Source organism: Garra rufa, chromosome 13 (genome assembly GCF_049309525.1).
Source record: "Garra rufa chromosome 13, GarRuf1.0, whole genome shotgun sequence".
NCBI classification, from domain to species: Eukaryota; Metazoa; Chordata; class Actinopteri; order Cypriniformes; family Cyprinidae; genus Garra; species Garra rufa.
The window spans coordinates 10,321,316-10,340,837 of record NC_133373.1 but is presented as its reverse complement, the minus strand read 5'-3'; the positions used below and the strand labels follow the sequence as shown (position 1 = coordinate 10,340,837).

The 19,522-nt window shown below is 36.2% G+C and overlaps 1 protein-coding gene across 1 annotated transcript in view; it reads right to left on the bottom strand.

Annotated features, from left to right (window-relative positions):
• Window positions 1-19,522, bottom strand: part of LOC141283396 (disabled homolog 1-like) — a 40,373-nt gene that overhangs the window by 12,197 nt on the left and 8,654 nt on the right. The window contains exon 4 of the mRNA XM_073816681.1: window positions 17,447-17,545. Coding sequence (XP_073672782.1) covers window positions 17,447-17,545 — 99 coding nt within the window. The remainder of the gene's footprint in view (window positions 1-17,446; window positions 17,546-19,522) is intronic.

Here is a 19,522-nt window from a genome sequence, read left to right as displayed (position 1 = left end):
AGAGTGTTTCAAATCGAAGGTTCCATCGTGGTTACAATGCTACCTATGGTGGATTTGGAATAGTCCCATCCTGTGACCAATATGATTTAAAGGCACAGGGTTCAGGTTATTCACAGCCGTCAAAGAATTATAAACACAAAGGCCTAAAACAAAAGCCCTTGCCCTGTTTAATCGCTCCCTGAGGGAACGCACATGCAACTTAATGACAATACACAAACAGAGCTCATAATGAGGTTTTAGCGACTGGGGACGTGTCCAACACTGGTGATGAGAGAGAGAGTGTGTGTGTGTGTTTGCTTATCTCTGGGTGCTGCTGAATAACACTGGTATGAGGAGAGGGGAGACAGCGGAAAGGGAACACTGGTGTTACAGAGATAATGAGGATCTGGAGTCCGACGCTAAGCCCTTCAAAACCACACATTCACAGCTAATTAACCAGCCGCTTGACTCCCGTACACATTCGCGTACACACATTAGCCACGGCTTTATTAGGTCCTTGTGTAGCTACGGGCCAATAGTTAGAGATAAAGTGCACATTTTAGCCCTTATTCCATATCGTTTTGGAGCCGCTATGTGTAAGCTTTGCCGCTGGCCTACGCCGGTCGAGCTCAGAGACGGAAAGACAAGGGAAAAATAGGACGATGTGTCCCAAAACGGGACAATTTTTTTTTCTAAATCAGCACAGATGAGGGACAGCAGGCCCAGAATCCCTTCAGAGCTTGGTGCCGCCCATTGTTTGCCATACAGCGAGGGAGGATTATACAAGGACTATCTGGGTTTTGCAAATGAGTCTGCCTAGTAGAACAATTCTTTCAATTTTCTGTCCCGGTCTTGTTCGACATGCTATACAGCGAATGACTTTATCTACTTGGTGAGCTTCTCAAATTGAGGCCCTTTCTGTTGAATAGTATCTTCTCCCTGAGCGCAGAAGATCATGACTGTGCACTAGTGCGTGTGTGCGCAGGTGTTAACAGGCGGGACTATCGATACACCATCCTGCCCAGAGGGAGGCCAGCCGGTGCAACTGTAACAATCCTCCGCCGTGAGGAACAGACTCTGTTTGAGGATGATAAGAGCCTCTTAATGACATCACTTCAAACTGATACGGCACTTCAAATCCACATCTAAGCGCACATCTGAACAAAACGCAGCCTTTCGAATGGTATTCTGGGGTTTTGTACTGCTCTGTGACACTGGATCGTCCCTGACCTCTAGAAACCATTCAGAATGAAATTAAAAACATAATTAGAGACAGCAACATTGGCAAATCGTGTTGAAGAATTGAAGAATGTTACTTTTAAAAATATCAATATTAAAAAACAAACAAACAAATAAAAAACAGTTGGAAATATATATTAAAAACGTTTAGGGGCAGATTTTTTAAAGGCTTTTTTCTTTGTTTAAGAGGTTGTTTGTGCTCAATGCTGCATTTACTTGAAATATTATTATTTTAAATATTATTACAATTTAAAATAACGATTCTAAATATATTATACATTTATGGAAAAAAAAACATTTATTTATTTATAGGGATCAAAGAATCCTGAAAAAGATCATGAAAAAATATATATATTGCAACAGTGAAAAAGTTTTATTGTCAAGGAGTGTGTTTATGATTTAAAATCATTAATTTATTTATGAATAATTCTTATTTTATTATACATTATGGAAAAAGCATTTATTTATTTATCACAATCAAAGAATCCTGAAAAAAGATAATAAAAATACTATATATATTGTAAAAGTGATAAAGTCTTCATCACTTTTTATTATCGTCATGCAGCCTTGCTGAATAAAAATAGTAATTTATTTATTAATTGTTAATTAATAATTATTCATTTATTATTCATTTATGGAAAAACATGAATTTATTTATTAGGATCAAAGAATTTCAGAAAAAAGTTACATATATTGCAACAGTGAAAAAGTATTTATTAATGTGTATTAATTAAAAATTATTAATTTATTATTATTTATGGCATTTATTCATATTAACATTATTATTTTTAATTTTTTTTTTTATTTTTTTTAATAGATATATTGTAAAAGTGAAAAGAAAAGTTACCTTTATGCATCCTTGCTGAATAAAATGATTAAATGATATTTATTTGTTTATTTATCAGGGTCAAAGAATCCTGAAAAAAGATTATGTATTAGATTAATTTTATTATTTTAATTATTAATTAATGTATTATTTATTAATTATTCATTTATTATTAATTTATGGAAAAATCATTTATTTATTTATTTATCAGGATTAAAGAATCCAAAAAAAGATTATATATTGCATTCATTTACTATAAAATAATGATTAATGTATTTCTTAATAAATAATTAATAATTATTCATTTATTATTAATTTATGGAAAAACATGTATTTATTTATTTCTCATGATCAATAAATCCTGTCACTTTTATGCATCCTTGCTGAATAAAATTGTCATTTGAATTAATTAATTGAAAATATGTGTTCATGGCCAGTAAGTAATATTTATGCCTGGTTTATGCCTTTGGCAGGAGTGTTTAAGTTAAAATAGTTAATATAAAAGTTCATTTTGGACCCTACATATTATATGTTATGCTCACATGCCGTTTTCTCATGAAGTAGGAAAAGATTTCATTCATATTCTGAGAAACACCAATCTGATCCTATCCTGAGGTCTTTATGTGTGAGTGGAACACATAATAAGAAAGTAAAAAAGCAAGAGCCAGAAAGAGAAAGGTGAGAAAGAAGCTGAGCACACATACAAAGTGACAGCGGTTGGTTTGGGCATATAGCTGCGCACTAATTGTTCAATATTTCATTCTCTAAAAACAAACTCGCATCTGTTGCCTTGAAGCCTGTCCAAAAAGTCAAAGCGGAGAAAAACGTCTCATCGTTCATTTATCAAAAGCGAGGGGAGGGAAGTAGGAGGATAAACACATTTTTCTGTCTCCTTTACTTGTTTAGAGGTGAAAACAGACAACACAAAAATGCTGGAAAACCAAAGAATTTGTGGGACCTGAAGGATTATTCTGAAGAATAGAAAACAGTTTAAATGTTCAGGACAAACAAGGGACTCATGAACAACTATCACTAAACAAAAAAAACACAGCTGTGGATCATTCAGTTAAGAACACAGTATTAAGAATCAAGGGGATGTAAACTTTTGAACAGGGTCATTTTTATAAATTCAACTATTATTTTCTCTTGTGGACTGTATGTTAACATCTTTTATGTGAAAAATCTTATTCAGGTCAGTACTAAATAAACAATAACATGCATTTTGTATGTTCCCTCTCATTTAGGTAAAATACTTAACATTTTGCAAATTCTGAAAGGGGGAAGTTAACGCTTGACCTCAACTATATGCCGTTTATGACAGTCCTAGAGTTGTGGTCTCATTTTCATCACACCAAACAATTGTGCCTATAGGAATCCCAAATTGAAGTAACACCCCTAAACATGTTAAAAGTGTGAAACCCAGAAAGAGTACAGCTCAGCAAAGCACAAAACAATAAAGGGAACAAAAGAACAGAGGCCAAAACTACCCAACCAATGCTGCCTGACTGAAAGAAAGCTGGACTGAGTGTAAATTCAAAGCAGTCAGTTCAACAAAGATCAGTTTAGAGCTCTGCTGCAATAAAATGCCCGCCACTGTTGAAGTCAACAGATCTGTGCTGTCAAACCAGCCACGAGCACATCCTTTACAGTGTCTAAAGTCAATACTCGACCATATGAACCTGATCCGTGAGAGAGCGTGACATGCCGATGGATTTGTAAGTTAATGTGTGTGTGCTTTTTGTTGTAAATCACTGAGAGCTCCATTTCTGGTGTGTCACCGCAAGGTGGATTGATGTCTAAAGAGCAGAGGAGCAGCCGACCACAACATCAGACACGCAGAGTAAATCATAAATGCAGAGTCTTGACAATTCTGATCAACGAAATGTCCTTTTGTCACTTCCGTTGTGCTGCACATGTTGGCATGTATGTGTATGGGTGTGCGTGTGTGACTGCGGTGGCCGTGGCAGGAAATAACTCTCAACCCTTTAACCTTCATATTCCTCAGCCACCGTTATCTCATTAATGAGTTTAGCATGATTTATCACCCTTCCTCCACATATCTCTCTCTGTCTTTCTCCTTTCAATACTCTCATCTCATGCATCCGGTTCTTCTCTGAACCATACTATCATGTTCTCTCCTTTTAAGCTTTTCTGCACCATAATCTCTCATTTGCTCGTTGTAATTCTTATTCGTTTACTTCTTCAGAGAGCAGCCTTACTTTGACCAGATCTTCTGGAATTTGTTGCTTTAAATCGGAGCGCTGCCTTTGTACTTTTGACTAAATTGCATAGCAACATTTATCGCTGCTGTTGTTGTTTATTAAATATTATTATTCAATAAATAATATTTATAAATAATAGTAGTATTTAATAATGGTACATTGGATAGTACATTGAAACTTATGTTTTATTGTAAATATGAGATTGATCTGAAGAATAAATGCTCTATCAGATGCATTTAATCATACATGCTCAGACCATCTCTCTCTCATAATACTCTACATAATGCAGTGAGCTTTAAATACAGTAATACAATAAGCTTTTAATGAAGCAACTCAACATTCCTTTCCTGCGACAGTGTTTTAGTGCCACGTTTAAAAAAATAATCTAAGATTATGAGATTAAAGTCGTAATATTTCAAGAATAAAGCAGAAATTACAAGACTAAAGTCATATTTTGAGAATAAAGTCGAAATGCTATGAGAATGAAGTCAAAATATTTTGAGACTAAAGCCTAAATATTAAGAGAATAAAGTCAAAAAGTTTTGAGAATTTAAATTGTAGAAACTAAAGTTATAATATTTTACAGCCTATATTGCGCATACAAACGCCTGGATTGGGAGCACCGGGAGAAGTTGCCAGGCCACCAGAATTTTTTTTAATATTGTTGTGTCCGAGCGGTGATGATATTAATATGATGTTCATGATATTTATTAACAGACTGAACAGGAACAACTTTTTATTCAGCTCACACCCCCAATAGACATTCCTTTGGGGGGCGCCAGCCCTCTTATTTAACCCTTTTTAATACACTACAAACATATGTGGGATTATTAGCAAAAATCATATTCATGGGGACAGTATGTTTGGAAATAATATTTAATGTCTTTAATTGTATTTGTTATTTGCAATATAAAACAGTCTCAGCTTTCAAAATCAGTTTTATAGCAAAATACAAACAATGCGCCTTACAATAATTGTTTTTCAAGCTCTTTAATGTGCCGTGACAGATAGTTGTATTCATGTGAATCAATTAATTAAATCATACTGTTTTCTTTGTGAAAATTCCACCGCCTACTCCGCAAAAACGTCTATGGCATCCAACCTTTCATTCCTCAATTGAACAACAATAAAATGTTCTAAAGGTTGAAGTGGGCTCGTTATATAAAACATACAATATTTTGTTGTCTTTTCTGGGTGCATAATGTTAAGTGACTATTCACAAGCTGTTTTATTCACAGTATAATGCAGTAAATGATTGGACATAATATTTAACGCATCCCATTTATTATTTGCAGTGCGCCAGCCACCCAATAATCGCTATAATTTTGTGCTTCGCTGCTTTTAATATAACAGCGCATTTGTCAATTTTATCATGAAAAACAAATTATTAATGTGTTATTCCTCTTTTTGTCAAGTTCATCGCAAGATATAAAAGTGATGGAATATGCAGAAGGCATGGGAAAAAAGAGTATAGCCTAATTTAATGAAACAAATGTCTCATTATTGTAATCGGAAACATTATTGACTGACATGCCGCTTAAACTGAAGCAAATACAGCGATCTGTCACGCCACATTCAATAGCATGAAATACATTTTATTATAAGCATCTGATGCAGCATTCATTCTTCAGATCAATTTCATATTTACAATAAAACATTGTTTCAATGTCTATCGAATGTACTATTATTAAATTCTACTATTGTTTATAAATATTTTGTTTGTATTTCACTAAAAAAAACTAACACCTTTCGAAAGCTGAGACCAGTTCTCTCAATCTGGGCCATTTGCATCCACAATACAATACAATATAATATATAATATATAATATATAATATATAATATATAATATATAATATATAATATATAATAGAGAGGTTGCGTTAGACTTCAACATTGTCCGTCATTTCCGTCATAATCTATTATTACCCGTCATTTTAATTTTCATATTTTTATTATAATAACACATTTAATTGCTTTTATTTTTTTAATCATGAACCTACAGGGCGAGCATGCTGTATAGGTTTGTGCACTTTTTTATGAAGAGAACAGATGAACAGAAACTGCGTCACTTTTCATGTTCAACACCACACCCAAAGTACAATTTTTTTTTTTTTTACAAAAAAAAAAAAAAAAAAACATGCTAGGGCTGGTTTAAAAAAAAATCGATTTCTCGATTTTAATAGAATCTTATTTTTATGCACCAATATCTACGTATATTTAAATCTCAGTGGATCTTGCTGTTTTCAGCTCAGGAATTAACAGTAAGTGCGCATATCTAATAAATCACAATAAGCCATTAAGCTCTGTGCTTTCTTACTTTCAATATGAAAAAGTCTCAGATTTCAAATTCTGTCTATTTCATCAGGAAATTCAAGCAATAAATACCGTTATGGCGTTCTTTAATGTGGCGTGATAGACCACTGTAGTTTATACTGGGTGCTCGCATGTGCGTATCAGATGCATAGCAAAAGATTCGTCGTGACAGTTTCATTTTTGTTCTGTATCCAGTGCTCTGCTGCTACAATGGAGCGCGCTCGCCACCAACTGGACAGGGGTGGGAATTACAGTTACAATTTACAACAGATCACCCGCAGTGTAATCTGTCAAAATGACGGACAGCCTTCAGATTTTTCCGTCACTGATTAAAAAAATCCGTCAATGACGAGCAATTTTCGGTTAATGCGACCTCTGATATATATATATATATATATATATATATATATAAGAATATACTCTCAAAATATTATAACTCTAATCTCGTAATTGCTACAAATTAATTCTCATAATTTTGATTTATTCTTGTAACGTTTGGTTTTTTTTCTCGTAATTTGGACTTTATTTTTGAAATATTTTGACTTTATTCTCATAATTTTGACTTTATTCTCAAAATATTAAGATTTTTTATCTCATAGTATTTCGACTTTATTCTCAAAATATTACAACTTTTATCTCGTAATCTTAGTTTTTTTGTTTTTTGTTTTTTTACGTGGCACTAAAACTCTGTTGTCCAACCGTGAAATCCAAACGATAACCCAAACAATAATCCAAACAAACGAGACTTGACTTGGCTTGGCTTGGCTTGACAAACTTGACATAAACAGACTTGGCTTGAAACAGACTTTACACTCACCGACAGCGGATACAACTTCAATACGCGACAGGGGACAACTGAAACATAAGGCCTACTTATACTAAACAATACAGGTCACATGACATAAACTGACCAATGAAAAACGAGGAACAAGACCATAGCAACCAATGACAACCAATCAGAACATGACACATGGAACAGAGGAACCAATGGCAGGAAAACAACAGGGAAAGGGAAGCCAAACACAACAGCATAAAACGACTACATAATAAAAGACATAAAAACATGAACATGAAACAAAACCCCAAAACACCCGTTACAATTAGTAATTGAGGCTCGGGCTCAGCTGTTGAACTGTCAAACTGAGATTTGAATCCATGGCGGAAGGAAGTACTTTGCACAAAAGAGGGTTTTTAAAGACACACTCTTGTTGTCTCTTTTCCATTTACACACTTGTGCCACTGAACTCTTCTATAAATGCAATCTCACACTCATAGATGTGCGATTTGGTGTATATCGGCACGCTGTTATTACCTACGGTCACACTGCTACTAGTGTGATATTGCTCATATATACTGTAATAAGCAATTATATATAACAATCTACCACCATGAAGTAAATATGGCTTGATTTTCATCTAGCCAAACACCGTTTGGATTATTTGCAGTGCTAATGTGCCAGACAAACAGTGCTTTGGAACTTTCCATTCACAGCGAGCCTAAAAACCTTCAGGTATTTCAACACTTCATGGAACTACACACAAACTCACGACTAGACTTGTCAGGATATAAAAAAAAAAATCAGTACTTGATAACAGTAGCACTGAAAGGCACAAGTACTAATTACACTAACAGGTGGGTACTAATTGAGTTAGTACTTTATACTACCAGTACTATAGATAAAATAATATTGCTATGATTTTTGTATTGACTTGATCCAAAAGGACCAGTACTTTTTGACCTCCCTATCGCATATAAATACACCCAACTCAAACACAACATGAAACGGCGTGATTAAAGTTATTCTACACGTTCCATGTCACAGTGTAGGTGTCCGATCATTATATTAAAACACATGCTTGGTGGTGGAGTGTGTGTCCGTATTTAATCACCTCAGTGTGGGAGCCAGACAAGGAGACACGGTATCATTATTCCCGTCAACCAGCCCTGACTCGCCCTCCCTACCAACCCCCCAACCTGCTGTTGCCACGGCGCCAGGTATCCACTAATTAGCAGCTGCCATAGCAATGATGAGTGTTCCAGGTCTTTGATTAGAGAGAAAGAGCGAGAGAAACTACACAACTATATAGCAACTGGGCCTAAGAGAGGGGTAATTAGTAAGGAGAGAACTGAGTTTAATCAAAAATGCCACCGGTGCCAACACACACACATATACATACGCACAAACACACCCACACACACTCGATCAAGGGTGGACAAGCTAGCGGGTGGGCAGCCAAAATGACTCCTCTGAGAGCGGGATTGGAAAGGAACTTCAGAAATGAGCCGCCCATAGACGCCTCTGGGAAAACCTAGCATATGGGCAGGAAAAGGCAGAGAGAGACAGTAGGTGCAGAGACTAATAACTCTTGACAGCGCAAAACCGACTTGAAATGCCACGTGAATGAAGAATTTTATCTCATGCCTTTAGTGCCAACTTACTGTACTGTAGCAGCGGCTCTGGGACTCCTCTTAGTCTAAAATATCTTCAAAATATTAAAAATATGTATCTTTTAATTAATTAATCATCTGTAAATTACAAATAGTAGCCTATAATTGCTAAATTAATTTCATTATATGCTAATTAACTACTCAAATATATAAATATATATTTTATTTAGTTTTATTTTGCTAACCACACCACATTAATGCATTCAACTCACGACCCTACTTTTTTATTATTATTTTTTGATTGAGAACACTTAGCTCATTTTACTAGCCCTCACTCCATGTGCTTTCTCCACACACGCACACACACACTTATACTCACTCATTCCGTCTAATGATATTAAAGTAAGTGGAACAGATATAGTCATTTACATCAACAGCTGCTTTTTGCATGCATTAGACCACTCTATTGGATGGGTCAGATCTCATTTCCATGCAAATCAGTGTCACCGAATCAAAGATGACTCTCCCTGCATACTATTCGTGACTTATGAAACTATATATGAAGACTGAGTCTGGAAACCAAATTGGACATCTTAGGCACATTAGATACGAGAGGCTGGAGTCATTCTGAAAGATCACTTTTCTGTGGATTCACAAACTGTACAGTATATTTGCAAAACGTGTTTTTTTTTTAGGTCAAAAGTTTACATTCCCCTTTCAGAATCTGCAAAGTGTTAATTATTTGACCAGAATAAAGGGATCATACAAAATGCATGTTATTGTTTATTCAGTACTGACCTGAATGAGATATTTCACATACATTTTTTTTTACATATAGTCCAAAGAGAAAATAATAGCTGAATTTATACAAATGACCCCGTTCAGAAGTTTACATCCCCTTGATTCTTAATACTGTGTTCTTACCTAAATGATCCACAGCTGTGTGTTGTTGTTGTTGTTTTTTTGTTTGTTTGTTTTGTTTAGTTATAGTTGTTCATGAGTCCCTTGTTTGTCCTAAACACTTAAACTGCCTGCTGTTCTTCAGAAAAATCGTTCAGGTCCCACAAATTAATTTGTGTATTTGAAGCCTTTCCAACAATAACTGTATGATTTTGAGATCCATCTTTTCACAACGAGGACAACTGAGGAACTGATATGCAACTATTACAGAAGGTTCAAACACTCACTACTGCTCCAGATGGAAACACAATGTATTAACAGCCGGGGGTGAAAACTTTTTAACAGAATGGAGATGTGTAAATTTTTCTTATTTTGAGTGAATATCATATTTTTTCATTTTGTACTACCCTTTAGAGGCTATAGAGAGATAGTTACATGTTTCCCAGAAGACAAAATAAGTGCAATATACCCTGATCTTCCAATTTTAAAAAGTTTTCACCCCTGGCTCTTAATGCATTTTCCTTCTAGAGCATCAGTGAGCATTTGAACCTTCTGTAATAGTTGCATATGAGTCCCTCAGTTGTCTTCAGTGTGAAAAGATGGATCTCAAAATCATACAGTCATTGTTGGAAAAGGTTCAAATACACAAAAATGCTGGAAAATCAAAGAATTTGTGGGACATGATGGATTTTTAGAATATCAGGCAGTTTAACTGTTCAAGACAAACAAGGAACTCATGAAAAACTATCATGACCCCCCCCTCCCAAAAAAAAAAAAACACAGCTAAAGATCATTCAGGTGAGAACACAGCATAAGAACCAAGGGATGTAAACTTTTGAACAGTAAACTTTTGCATTTTTATAAATGCAGCTATTATTTTCTCTTGTGGGCTATATGTAAACATCTTTTATGTGAAATATCTCATTCAGGTCAGTACTTAATAAACAATAACATGCATTTGGTATGATCCCTCTTATTTTGGTGATATAATTAACATTTTACAGATTCTGAAAAGAGGATGTAAACTTTTGACCTTGACTGTATGTGATTTCTAGAAAATACTTACTTTCTGCAAATACTTTTCCGGCACTACATGTTTAAAAGGGTCATGAATTGCCCTTTTTTTATTTTGTACTGCTCTCTGAGGTCAACTTGTAATGTTATCAAGATTTCAACATAAAACAAAAACATAATTTAAAACAAATAGGCTATTTTCTGTTCTGTTTTGACCCCTCTTATCAGAACGCTCTGTTTGAATAAGAATGGCGGATTGTAGACTCGTGTGAATGCCCACTGCTACAATCGGCTAATAATTATGTATGTTTAACAGCCTACATCCTTCACAAATCAATGCTGCTGTGATTTTAGGTCAAAAATGCATACATATTCGTAATAAAAACAGTTACTCATTACTGTCGGAGCCAATACAGTTGGCACAACATCGTCTTTGAGTTTCAATCTTTCTGCAAATCCTGCGTCGAATTGTGCCTTGTTTGTAAACAAATCTGCAGTAAAATTAAGTGAACAAAAGATCAAATTCTTACTGATGCAGTCTGGAATTCATAAAAAATAAAGTTCATCCACTCTTATCTAATGTTGGGATCAGAAAAAAACTGATTACCCTGCTGAAAAAACCAGCATATGCTGGTTAGGTATGTTTTGGTGCTGGGATGCTGGTTTTAGCTGGTTTATGCTGGTCCTTTGCTGGTTTATGTTGGTCCCTTGCTGGTTTATGCTGGTCCCTTGCTGGTTAATGCTGGTCCTTTGCTGGTTTATGCTGGTCATGTTGCTGGTCAAAGACCAGCATAAACCAGCAAAGGACCAGCATTAACCAGCAACATGACCAGCATAAACCAGCAAAAACCAGCAAGGGACCAGCATAAACCAGCAAAGGACCAGCATAAACCAGCTAAAACCAGCATCCCAGCACCAAAACATACCTAACCAGCATATGCTGTTTTTTTCAGCAGGGTACTCAGTTTATGACCCCTTTAAATCATTCAGTTTTGTTTTGCTCACTATTGAATACTGTGTATTCCAACTCTTTGGACTCCTTTTCAACTACTATGTAGTAGGGCAGTATGCACATTAGGATGCAGTTTGCTAAGTAGAGCAAACCAAATCATTCACTTATGAATTTCCATTTCAGTCAGGACACTTCCTCTGAAGGTGGTTGCTCATGTAGGCAAAAGATAGCAAGACGGCTCGCTTGGTTTTGAAACCAAGCCGAGCAATTGTCACTGAAATGAATGTGAATGCTAACGAATTGCTTTCTATAGATATTATAGGCTTTCTCGGTGTAAACAGGACTGCAGTCCTAACTGAGGAGGAGTTTGGAGGTGAAAGCAGGCTGGAGGCCTCCCTGTTTTCTGCTTCCGCTCTGGTCTCTCTCTTTGTGGGAGAGTTAATAATACGAGTGGCTGGTCTTGGCAGGCCTTCAGACAGCAGGACAGCAATACGATTAACCGAGTCACAGTACCGCACACGGCCGTCCACTGAGTCACCATAATGAAATCAGGAAGCAGCTCCTCTTCATCAGAGGAGGGCCTGGAGGGGACAGCCAATGCCAAGGAGGAAAAGAGTGAAGGAGGGAGGGGAGGACAGGCAGATGAAGCTGGAACAACTACACAAAAAGGACAGTGAGGAAAGCTGCTGAATCCTAACGAGGCTGTCTGGTACTATCTGTTTCACTTTTTTTCTACCATCTCCATCTTTGTCTTTCTGTTTTAAGCATGATTAAGCAAAATTTTCTGTTGTAAATTCTCAGTCTTCAATTCTAAGGTGCACCAAATGGTAACGCAAGAGGGGAAAAGAAAGAGGTACAGATATGAAGTATATAGTAGACAGCAAATATAAAGTCTAATGACTTCCAGCACAGCCACTATGACATGGTCCAGTCATCTTACCTTATAAACCATCACTGTGATCAACAACCCAGAGTGCAGTTCTCTCTCTCTCTCTCTCTCTCTCTCTCTCTCTCTCTCTCTCTCTCTCTCTCTCTCTCTCTCTCTCTCTCTCACTACCTTCTATTACTCTATAACATCTCTAAACCCTATGAGAACCACTGCAAACATTATAGGATTTAGTAATAGAGAAGGCAGAGCATCAATTCGACTCACTGCATTGGCTCAGTCTCAGGGTCCAATTTAAACACTCGCCAGTGTAAGAAGAATGATAGTGTGACCCTCACAGATTTAAAGGGACAGTTCACTCAAAAATTAACATTGTGTCATCATATACTCACCCTCATGTCACTCCTTCTTCAGAAAATAAAAAAGATAGAGAAACGCTTAGCATTTTTCATCTATACAACAGAATTTATTTTTCACCATAATGGTTTGGTTGTAAAGTTTCACAAGTGACATCTGATAAAATGTCATCGCTGCACTAGATTCAGAGCTAAACCAACAGCAGCATAACTTGATATATGTTGTAGTGATGCAATCGTAGTGCGATAATTAAACACATACACACTCAGACAGGTACACACTCACAAAAGAGAGCAAAAGGTCATGGTGCTAATAGATCAGTGCATCAATGACTGATTAAAACCTTGTCATGTAGGTCACCTCCTGGCGCCATGACAACAGAGCACACTGTGCTCACATAGTAACCTCTCATTTATCACCGGCACCCATCGGTATAACACTGAACCCTGAACAGAGATTCATCAGCCACACTGGCTGTTCACCATCAACGCATATTTGCTTCTGTAAAATCAGCTAAAAGACTCATCAGCTGTGAAAAAGTGGCTACAAATCTAAAAACAGATTTTTATTCAGATAAGTTGTCTTTTTTGGGTTTCCTGTTTGTCTTCCTGAACACACAGTATGATAACATTGGGGCTCTCTGTTGGCCCCAACAGTACATGCAATGTTACTGCAGCTGTTATTGTTATATGTTATTAGGGGTTCAAACGCATAGCGCTGAAACCCTATTGTAATTGTTAGAATGGTCACTGATCAGCAATCCCCACATAAAACTGATCACGCAGACCAAATCGTAAGTCTTAGAGACATGAAACTTGGAGGGATGGTAGTACTCACACCGCCGACTACGTTACCAAAGCAAGCCTCAATCAGCCTGAAGGGTGCTGCAGCGATCAAAAGTATGAAACTGCTCATATCTCCTAAACCGTTGGACCAATTGTCTTATGTCGTTGGAATCCTTGGCTCACACCAGACAAAACACATGCATCAGATTTGATTGTGAGCCTGCCAAACTACTTTTGTGAGCTAGTTGCATGATCAGAACCAAACCACTGAACAAACATTTCACTGGAGAGCGAATATCAATAATTATCAAAAAAAAAAAAGTCTAACTTTCGACTCATTGTCTCAAAAGGAACGTCAAAACGTTTGAAAGGGGCAGGGCCACTTTTAGTAAAATGCCTATAACTCCTGAACAGAATGAAATATCTTCGCCAAATTCAGAAGACTTAAGTAAGAGCTAATTTTGAGGTTGCTGAAGAAAAATCATTGAGCTTGGCCAGTTGATGGTGCTATAAGAGGGGAAAAAAATAAAAATGGCTATAACTATGTATGCAACCATTTGTCCTATCAACATGAAAATCTCTGTACGCAGTCTTGGTCCAAAGTGCCACAAGTCTCTATAACGACATTCGCGCATTTCATCACCACTGGTCAATGAAGTTTGAGCATCTATTAGACATGGTTAACAAAGGCCAATTGGAACAAAACTTGGTGGGCCTGTCTGACTCACATCCCCAAAGGTCTGTGGACAATTTGAAAGAAATCGCCCACTGGGGGGCAATATCATGTTTTTCCAGAGCGTAAACTATTGTGTGTCATGCGTTTTTTTGCACATATATGCGATATTCGTATCATATGAAAGAACTCCTCATTCCAGACAACTTTGCCTGTAGAACTATGGCTGTCAATCAAATTGTTTGTTAAATGAGTTTTGTGAACAAGTCCTAGGATTTTTCACTCCATTGAAAAAAAAAACACTGCAGTACAATTATCTGGACTCTCTAGGTCAAATAATTATCAAAAAATGTTGAAATTTGCCCTTTGGGAAGCTATAATGGGGTCGTTTAGAAAAGAGGCCTGTCCAAATTTACCCCAAATCCTAAGAAGCCTAAAGGAAAACTTAAAACTTAACGAAACCTGGTAAGCACATGAGACAGATAATTCTATACAAGAATAAACTGTTTTAAAGAGATCAGACCACAGCTGACGCTAAAACAGTCATAAATGTAACAAACCTACTATTTCTATGGTAAATTACCTTCATTTGCAAAAAAGGCTTGCTACATAATGCATTTTTTCATATGTGCTTAAATGCCTTAAAGCAATTGAACCCTAGTAATAGCTGCTTGCAGCTATGTTTATCAAAGTTTTTCTTATAGCTTCATAACATTACGGTTGAACCACTGCTGTCACATGGACAACTTAATAATGTCCTTACTACCTTTCTGGGCCTTGAAAGTGGTAGTTGTGTTGCTGTCTATGCAGGGTCAGAAAGCTCTTGGATTTCATCGAAAATATCTCAATTTGTGTTTTGAAAACGAACAAAGGTCTTACAGTTTTGGAACATCATGAGGGTAATTAATGACAGAATTTTCATTTTTTTGAGTAAACTGTTTAAGCAAATGTAAAAAAAAAAAACCATAAAAATATCATAAAATTTAAAAACTAAATACTGAATTAAAATGATAAATTATGCTATTTTCACCTCTGTGAAATGAACTGCAACGCTGTAAGTCAGTGTGGAACTAATGAAGACACTGAGAAAAACACTCTTTTTTAAAAATAATGTCCAAACTGGCTTCAAACCAAAAGAGCTCAGTGAAACTTCACAACAAGAAAGAGAGAGGCGAATCAATAAGTGTCACAAAGTGAACTGCTCTTTCAACCTCTCCTTCTGTGGAACAGCACTTAGGTGTACGTGATCTGGTCTAATACTTTATAAATAAGCATCATTCCCTCCGTTTATAAGTAGCTCAGGTGTGATTCACTAGCTGTTATTGCCATTTACTCTCCATCAAGATGGCGTAAGGCCCTGCAGATGGGTCTTGTAAAGCTACGCTCGTTCTATTCTAAGAAGTCTGTTCAATTAGGCTTCCCTGATTTCCCCGGAGAGCGCTCCTTTCTTTAAAACGCATCATTAACACAGGCTTACCTCTCCCAAAGGATGGCTTCACCCCCACCCGACACAGAACAGAGTCAAGCCTGCTTACAGCAACCGCACACTAACACACAGAAACCATCTTTTGCCATCGACCCAAACTTTTGAGGCTTAGAAGATGAGGGGCTCTTAAAAAGCCATAGACTCTAAACTAGACGTGAACAAGGAGAACTTTCACAGAGTGATGTCTGTGAAATTATTAATATTATTATTTTAGTGCAGACAGAAATTTAAAGGCCTGCACACATTTCATCTGGTTAAAGACAGACTATGTAGTGCAATTACATGAAAGATATTTTTCAACACTGGTTTATTGAGGTATATACAGATGAGGTCAAAAGTTTACATCCCCCTTTCAGAATCTGCAAAATGGTAATTATTTTACCAAAATAAAAGGGGTCATACAAAATGCATGTTATTGTTTATTTAGTACTGACCTGAAAAAGATATTTCACATAAAAGATGTTTACATATAGTCCACAAGAGAAAATAATAGTTGAATTTATAAAAATTACCCTGTTCAAAAGTTTACATCCCCTTGATTCTTAATACTGTGTTGTTACTTGAATGATCCACAGCTGTGTTTTGTTGTTTAGTGATAGTTGTTCATGAGTCCCTTGTTTGTCCTAAACAGTTAAACTGCTTGCTGTTCTTCAGAAAAATCCTTCAGGTCCCACTGATTCTTTGGTTTTCCAGCATTTTTGTGTATTTGAACCCTATCGAACAATGACCCTATATGAACAATGTATGATTTTGAGATCCATCTTTTCACACTGAGGACAACTGAAGGACTCATATGCAACTATTACAGAAGGTTTAAACGTTCACTGATGCTCCAGAAGGAAAAACAATGCATTAAGAGCCGGGGTGAAAACTTTTGAACAGAAATGAAGAGGTGTATATTTTTCTTAATTTGCCTAAATATCATTTTTTTTCATAGTACTGCCCTTCAGAGGCTACAGAAGATAGTTACATGTTTCCCAGAAGACAAAATAAGTTAAATTTACCCTAATCTTTACATTCAAAAAGTTTTCACCCCTAGATAAGATCCTTATTCCTTGGCTGGGATCATGTAGAGCCCTTTAAAGCTGCATTGAAACTGCAATGTGACTGGACATCTCAGCTCACCCAGTGTTTGTTGTTGCAATTAGCTCTCCGACTGAGGTTTTCACTAATGCCGACTGCTTTATAGCACTTGCCGTAGATCAATACATTGATGAAAGGAAAAGTAGATATAAGCTACAACATATCTCCAAAGTAATGAGAACACAAAATGTCCTTTTTTTGTAGATAAAACAAAGAGAAACCAGGTTAGGCATCTGAGGATTTGTATTTGTGGCTCAGACACTTGCTTCAAAGGATCACAGGTAGTGACAGGACACAATTCCCACCGCCCATCCCCGACTCTCAAGCACTACCCCAACTCACCCCTGACTTCTCATCGAAGATCTTGATCCCTCCAAAGGACACAGTGAGAAAAACTTTCTGTTTGTGTTCTCCTTTAGACCGCGCAGAGGCTGCGATTCCCTGCAGACAAGAAGATGAAAACAGCAACATGAGAAAAAAAGAAATGCAGATAAAACAGAAACAGAGCAGGGAACGGCAGCTTTCGCTACTTGCTGCAATCCTCGGGGAGAATTAGCTGTTATGTAAAGAAATTGATTCATTTTCTCTCTGTTTTCAACAATTTCAGGCTTAGAGGTTCTGATGTGTGCTGGTTTGGAGTGACTGGGACACCCCACACTCTGCTGGTAGATGCTGTAATTACACCATTCTGCTGGTCTTACTGACGGTCATTCAAAAATAGACATATTGAACCATCCCCACCCACAATTATATGTGATCCTGGACCACCAAACCAGTCATAAGGGTCATTTTTTTTTTTTACATTTACATTTTTTTTTTTAAAACACTGTCAAGTTCCCGTCAAGTTTGAGATTTTGGGCTTTTGTTGATTCATAAAGTGTTTTTTCAGACTAGTGGAAAGAAAACACCCAAAAGACACTGTTAAGTGTTTCTTTTATAGCACTTTATCTATTTGTGTAAATAGATTGCAATTACAATCCACATTTTTAAAAGCTGTTTTCTCAAAATGAGCTTTTTCTCCTACACTGAGCCATAAATCTCCACTTCAGTAACACTTACACACACCAAACTTTACATTTTTATTCCTGTCTATATCCTGAAGGTTTTTACAAAGGGATTTGTTCATATATCCTTTGCTTGGTTTTATACAACATTTTATTCCCCTCAAAATGGTAAAAAGTACATTGTTTTCTGTCTGTTCTAAGTTTTTTTTTTCTGAATTATGGAGTGACAATATGAGATACCCAAAATTCCCTCTGTAAAAACATTTGACTCTAATATGTCAAAAAAAATAATAATAATAATAATTAAACAAGAATTTTGAAACTGACTTCATCCAATGTTTAGATTTTGTACTAGAAATGTATGCAAATGAACACATATTTCATTAAATAATGCCTCATTTGCATATTTAAACCTAACATTTTACAAAACTTGTAATACAAAAAATGTTTGCAATTATCAATGTAACCAATTAACTGGGTAAGTAAGGTGATTACTTTTAGTTAATTTTTTACCCTATTAACCTGCAGTCTTAAATTGTTGTGTACAGATATAAAATACACATTTAAAACAAAACCCATCAAACTGAATAAAATAAATGAATGAATGAATATCCCATATGTACTTTTGTTCTTTACACGCATTCAAAATGCCAGATATCAGAGAAAAAAATCTCAATTGTTTGACTGTAAATGCAGCCTATTTGTCTGTGTGAGAAAAAGACAAACGACAGAGAAGAATAGAAAGAAACCATTTGCTCTTGAAAATTTAAGGCTATTGAATTAGCTATCAGCCACAGACTAAAATGCTGACTGCCCACTTTTATATTTAACACTTAAAAGCCCACTATGGAGAAACAGCTTTTTCATTATATTTTATCACTGTTTCTTTGATGATTGGTGGATCGACCAAGATCGGCAAGGATAAATTTAGGGCCAGTCAGGCCTCTACATACACTGTAAACAATGGCTTAATATAACATAATTGATGTCTCTTACTGAAATATGTAGTAGAAAACCCATGAAAGGTTTACGTTATTTTTAAAAAATCCACATCGTTTTAAACATATTTTAGACTATGGGGTGCCATTATTTCAATGACATCATATGGTTGCACTCGGTGAGCTACTGGCACTACCTTTTGCTATTTTTACCACAACACAACTTTGAAAATAAAATGCTGATACGATGACCACAGCTACTGAACGAGCTTACAGTGGTAATGGATATAGACGTAGGCTTATATCAAATGCCATACCATCAATTTTTCCTCACAAGGAGTCTAAATGCCCCGTATATCGAGTGAAATTCGTTCTGAGAAACTCCTTCAATGGCTGCGGCGCCATGACAAGCATCGGCATGTTTACATCTTGCCAGGATGGCATCTAATGTTTCTTGTCTCTGCCGTTTGTAAGCT